The 6,446-nt window shown below is 49.2% G+C and overlaps 1 protein-coding gene across 1 annotated transcript in view; it reads right to left on the bottom strand.

Moving 5' to 3' along the window:
- Nucleotides 1–624, bottom strand: part of ITIH5 (inter-alpha-trypsin inhibitor heavy chain 5) — a 46,451-nt gene extending 45,827 nt beyond the window's left edge. Inside the window, exon 1 of the mRNA XM_018083620.1 lies at nt 505–624. Coding sequence (XP_017939109.1) covers nt 505–624 — 120 coding nt within the window. The remainder of the gene's footprint in view (nt 1–504) is intronic.
- Between the last annotated feature and the right edge of the window lie 5,822 nt (nt 625–6,446).

Genomic DNA, 6,446 nt, shown 5'->3' on the forward strand with positions numbered 1-6,446 from the left:
AATAACACAACACAACAGCCCTCACTTGCAGAATAATGGATTTGTTTTCATTGTCAATAAGCATTTTAGAAGCTGAAATTTGTACGATTTGTTTCATCCAGCGTGAGTTAAAAATCCAGTACAGTAAAACCATAGGCAGAAAAACTTTCCTTCGAGCCTGAAATACTCTGAATTACTCAGACTGGCGTGTGGCCAGGACACTGCGTTAACTCCCTTGTCCCTGTGAAATGCCTCATTAGCACAGCCGTGGGGATGTCGGAGTGAGCCCATCCCCTGGCTGTGGCACCCACTGCGGGAGGGTGATCTCCTGGCTTAGCACCTCCAGCACCTCCGACGACTTCTATGCTCCTTAAGAGCAGCTTCCCATGGAGCTGACCCGCAGGGACAGGTGGAATAAATGTGTTTTTATCAGACTGCCCTACATCTCGACGCTGATGGTTAAGAAGGGACAAGCCAAGCCCCGGCCCCCTGCTGCTCCCGAACAACCACCGCCTTAAAACCTACCTGCTCCACGATGCTGGAGTCTGCCAGCAGCTGCTCCTCCAGATACCTGGCCATCAGCTCCGAGTCGGGCTGCCCCGCCGAGGTGGGGAAGCCCCAGCAGAGCCACAGCCAAAGGATCATGTTGGAGGGGAGCGCCGGGGGGCTCCTGCCCCGCAGGTGAGAGGAGAAGCCCCGCTGCCGCCGCTGCTGCGCTGCCGGACCGGTTGCGGGGAGGCTGACAGGACACAACGACCCACCCTCTTCTCCTCCTTCCCGGCTCGGGACCGGCCCCTTTTCCACTTAGGGCGCTGCAGGGAATCCTTTCAGGGTTTCTATCCCTCATCCAGAGGTCCTGTGGGAAGGAGGCATCGCCGTGCCCGTCTCGATGCCGCTCTCACCCATCTTGCCCCATGCAGCGGAAAGGGGAGATGCTGGGGCTCCCTGAGGTGCTGCCACTTGTCATTTTGGCACCAGCAGCACCCCGTGGTGGCCCTCAGCAAGGGGAAGGCTGAGGGGACATTTCCTGCACCTGGCTGGGTGCTGAGGAAGGGACAAGGTGGTGCCCAGTGCCTCCAACCCACCCCGTTAGGGAGTACAACCACAGGATGTGCTTCAAGGCTGGGGCTTTCCCAAGGGGTGGCAAAACCCTCTATGAAGGAAAAGCTTCTCCTACTCCCCGTCTGAAGAGCGCTGGTTGGTTCAGGAAAGCTGCTCCAAGGGCAGGGCAGAGCCCTCTCCACACCCTCACCCTGGCACCCTACTGGGTATCCAGGTGCCTCCCCTTGGGAAAGATGGCCAAGAGCCCTATGTTCGCCCCTCTTTCTTTCCTATGCGAACTCCATTTCTCAGCTGAGCAAAGCTGGGGTGCTTTTTCAGGTCCTGCTCTTCTTCTCTCCATTTCCCAGAGCCTTTTTCTCTCAGACCAACCCTGGGGTGAAGGTGGAACCTGCAGGGGAGGCTGGGTTCCACCTGGCAGCTGCCAGGGACACTCCTGCCAGCTGGCACTGACTGGGCACTGTGTCATCCCCAGGCATTTAGAAACTTGTATCTGCAGCATCCACCTCACCCTAAATTTGCTACTTTGTTTATCTATGCCAGCAGTAACTTCTCAAATCCAGCAGAACCAAATTTCCTCTCTTTTGGTTTGATTGCCTTTTTTTTTATTATTTTATATTTGGCAGGTGCAAGGTACTGCACGCAGAAACCTGGCATGACTTAACCACTGTATTTTCTTTTTCCTTTCCAGCTCTGACTCATCAGGGACTGGAGCTGTTGTGGTTCATCTCCCAGCCATGGCAGTGACAGTCCAATGAGTGGCTCAATGTCTCTATGGCCCTGCTGTCCTCCAAATCTAGCATGTGTTTTGGAGGAGTAGGAATGTGCTTGCCCCCCTTGCAGAAGGGATGAGGGAAGCTGAAGATGGAACACAGTCAACACCTTGGGAACTCCCTGTTAGCAAATTGATGGCTCAGACTTAGGCTGAGCCTAAGTGACACCATGTTCACACACAAGCCCCTTCTGGCATTGCCAGTAGGAGGAAAACAGTCAAGTGCCTGGCCAGTCCCTTTCCCACTGGAACCAGTCCACCACTTGCAGGTACAAAGGCCTCTGGAGTAGCCACATCCCCAGTGGGAGCTGCTAAGCTGGTCTGCACTGCAGAAATGATAAAGGACTGATGTGGCTGGAGAAGAGGAGATGGTGGGAGAAAGCCAGAGAGAGGTGGTGACAGGATACTTCAGGCCTCCAGGGGCACCCTAGATGTTACTCTATTGTCCTGATCCCTGCCAGGAGACAGCTGAGGCACTGCCTTCATCTCCTCAGCATTTCAAAGTGAGATGGAAGAGGTCTCAATCATCCTCTTGGGAATCAGTGAAGACTCAAAGCTGGTTCAAGTTGAGGCCTTTTTTAAGGACATGTAAAAAATGGTTTGAAGTATTTTTCATCTGGTTCCAGTTTGTTTCAGCTCCTGCATGTCTTGTCTGGCTCAGAGAGAGAAGAGCACTGGAACAGCATGGCAAGTAGGGCTGCAGCCTCCTGTGCCCTCACTGGTGACGTTAGGTTGGGCTGCTCCTTGGCCTGCCCTGTCCATGTTTCACTACCCTGGGACACAGATGAATAAGAATCTTGCAGCAATCTTAGAAATGCTGGAAACAGGCATTTAAACCATGATTTTCCTACTGTTCTGGAAATCCTAGGGGAAACCAAGGCACTTCTGTAAAAGCAAGTCAAAACTAGCTCTAAAAGTGACATTAGTTTCTGGCCAGTTTGAAATAACCATTACACAGTCAAGAGGCATTTGGAATAACATCCAAATTTCACCAGCTGTTCCTCTTTGCCTCCTGACCAGCATTCAGCTACTCTGCTTCTCCCGCTGCAGAGGTGAGGAGCTGAAGGCCAGAGTGAACCCAAACACTGAGACCATGTGAAGATGCTGTGATAGAGCTGATCCTGAGCACAGCTGGGGAAAGGAGGATGTTCAAGCCAGAACAGGATCCTCGAGCAGGTACGGGATAACCAACGGGCATGAGAGAGAGAGCTGGGAAAGGCACTGCCCTTCCTGAAGGGATTAGGAGCAGCCAATACTGCTTATGTTCCCCTCAGCAAGGGCACGTGAGGACACAGCACGTAGCTAAGTAAGACTGAGGTGCGTTTTAATGTGAGTTTTGGTGAGTGAACATTCAGCCTGGGGTCTTGATTGTTCACATTATCCCCTCTTCTGCCTCCTTGGAATACAGACTCCTGATTTCAGGGGCAAATATGGCAGGCACTGTGCTGGGGATGCCCCCGGAGTCCAGGACAAGCAGTTACTCAGGTGTGTTCACATCAGACATGTTTGAGGCTGACTTTTGCCGACTTAGCAGGATGAGCAGCTGTTCTTTGGATGGGGGGGCTCAGCAAATTAAATTGCCTGGCAGGCCTGGGGCCAGCACGAGCAGAGACACCAGGGAGAGGCATGATCCAACAGCTGGGCTTCCACACACATTTCCCCTGGAACAGATCATGTTAAATCAAGGAATCTCTCTGTGTTGACACACAAACACAGGTGATGCTGACCTTGTGCAGGGGCAGCTATGTTAAATGTCCAACTAGAAATACCTGAACCATGAACTAAATCTACCCAAAGCACTAACAAACTACAATTTTGTGGCATTCAAAGCCAGCAATTGGATAAAGAAATTGGCAAGAATCCCAAAGGGTTACACAGGTGCAGTCTTAGATAAATGTCCACAGGTAAAATTAATTACCATGGAGTTCAGGGAATTGCGTTCCATATTTTTCTTCAGGTCTGAATCTAAGCAATCTCCACTGAAACATCTGGATAGGACCTGATGGTCCCCAGTTCTGACACTACTGAACAGTGCCTGTTTTCCTGAAAGAATCACAGAAAGATTTGGGTTGGAAGAGTAAAGATTATTTACTTCCAACCCCCCTGCCATAAGCAGGGATGCCACCCAGTAGATGAGGGTGCCCAGGACCCCATCCAACCTGGACTTGCACACTTTCAGGGATGGGGCATCCACAGCTTCTCTGGACAACCCATACCAGTGCCTCACCACCCTCTGCATAAAGAATTTCTTCCCAATATCTAATCTAAATCTCTCCTGTTTTAGTTTAAAACCATTCCCCCTTTTCCTGTCACTTTCTGCCCATGTAAAAAGTCAGTCTGCCTTTTTTTTTTGTAACCTCCCTCTAAATACTGAAAGGCTGCAATAAGGTCTCCCCAGAGCCTTTTCTTCTCCAGGTTGAACATTCCCAGCTCTCCCAGCCTCTGTCCATAGCAGAGGGGCTCCAACCCTTGCAGCATCTTTGTGGCCTTCTCTGGACTTGCTCCAACAGGTCCACATTTTCTTTGTGCTGAGGACTTTAAACTTGGATGTAGTACTCCAGGTAGGGTTCCACAAGGGCAGAGAAGAGTATAAAGGTATTTTCTGGAGTCCCAGTGGCTGCTGATCTCCTGTTGCCATTAATTGTGCACACCTTGGCCCAGCAGAGCATTCCAGAACTTCCAAATCTGATGTTATTCCGGTGAAAAATTCCCAAAGTCTCTGACAAGGGTGCCTTGGTGATGGCAATGTCTGACTCTGTCTGGGGGACACCTTGAAGAGGTCACCAGAGCAGACAGGCAGGTTACTGAGTCCTTGGTACATCTCTGATGAAGGGCAGTACAAAGAGAAGAAAGTTGAAACAACAAGAAACCCTTTTCTGTATGTCCATATACCATTTCTCACACTGACTGGTGTGTGGTGGGATGAATGTCAGGGTAGCAACACCCTGGAAAAGTGTGTTGCCTTGCCTGTTCTTACCTGGATAACTGGAAATTTCCAGATATGAAATTTAAGATGGGAAAGCAAAGCTGGCTATCTCATAAGACACAGAAATGGTGATATTTCTCCTTGGGTGCAAGGCAAGTTAACACAATTTAATTATTATGAAGGACAGAAATGCCCAGCAGTAACTCCAGCTGGTTCAGGGAGGACAGGGCATGAAAAATCCCAGAGGAATCCCAGTCATGAGCGGACAGTTCATGAAAGAATCCAATGGACACATAGCACAAAACATCCTACTGAGCTCCTGTTCTCCCCATGAAATTCTGAGGAGGTTCACAGAAACTGATGGTAAAGGCTCTGAGCATCCTCAGTTCTTATATTTTCTGTACCGTCTTGGGAAATTTCATCTTTTTGGACTCTTTTGAACAATATATTTGAGCAGTTCGTGCCATCTAGTGGTCACACTGATTTCCCAATCTTGGAATTTTTACAGAAAAAAAAATAAAGCCATACACAGTGGTTGTGGAGGACTGAAATAAAGGATTACAAAATCAATTTTTGAAACAAATTTTGTTCTGAAGGGACTTTTTCATCTCTTCAGAGCATCAGTGCTTTCCTTCCCCGTCCAGGGGCCCAGATAACTCCAGAACAGCTTCAAGTCTCTGATGAGAAAAGACTGGTCACTCTAAACTAAGGACATATGTGTGAACAGAACTCAGCTTACACACAAAATTCAAGCAATACTAGATGCCATCAACATAGCAAAGACTGGGTGCTCCCTCCTGCTGCTCCTGCAGCCCTGGAGAAGCCCTTTCATAGCCAAAGCTCCCATGGCACTCATAGAGGGTTTTCCTGAGCTAGTTTTAAGGTGGATTGTGTCACAAATAGTGTAGCCAGCAGGACGAGGGATTGTCTCCCTGTGCTTGGCAGTGGTGAAGCTGCAGCTTGAATCTTGTGTTAAGTTTTGGGCCCCTCATGACAAGAAAGTCATTGAGGTGCTGGAGCAAGTCCAGAGAAGTGAATGGAGCTGGGAAAGGGTCTGGAGCACAAGTCTGATGAGGAGCAGCTGAGGGGGCTGGGGGGGCTCAGCCTGGAGAAAAGGAGGCTGAGGGAGGACCTTCTCAGTTTCTACAACTCCCTGACAGGAGAGTGGAGCCAGGTGGAGATCTATCTCTTCTCCCGAGTAAAAAGTGACAGGATGAGAGGAAATGGCTCCAAGTTGCACCAGAGGAGGTTTAGGCTGAATAATATGGAAAATTTCTTCACCAAAAGTGGGGTCAAGCACTGTAACAGGCTGCCCAGGAACCTCCCTGAAGGTAACTAAAAAATATGTAGATGTGGCAGCTGGGGACAGAGTTTAGTGGTGGCCCTGGCAGTGCTGGGTTGATGGTTGGACTCAATGACCTTAGGGGTCTTTTACAACCTAATTGATTCTATGGTTCTAAAATGAGTGTCATTCAAAGGCTGTGTGCTAGTTTGAATTCAGCCTACAGGCTCCTAAGTTTCCTGGCAAAACTGGAGCTATGTTGTCTCCAAGTTCAAGCTCCAGGATTGCTCAAATAAATTGTGGGAGAGAGCAAATAAGGACTAATTATTCAATACCTCTTCCATCATAACATCTGTGAAACAGTATATGGAGCTATCATAAATATAAAATAATAAAATTTTGTCTGCTGTTTTGTCCCTGGGTTCACA

Source organism: Manacus vitellinus, unplaced genomic scaffold (assembly GCF_001715985.3).
Source record: "Manacus vitellinus isolate BGI_N305 unplaced genomic scaffold, ASM171598v3 scaffold_65_pilon, whole genome shotgun sequence".
NCBI classification, from domain to species: domain Eukaryota; kingdom Metazoa; phylum Chordata; class Aves; order Passeriformes; family Pipridae; genus Manacus; species Manacus vitellinus.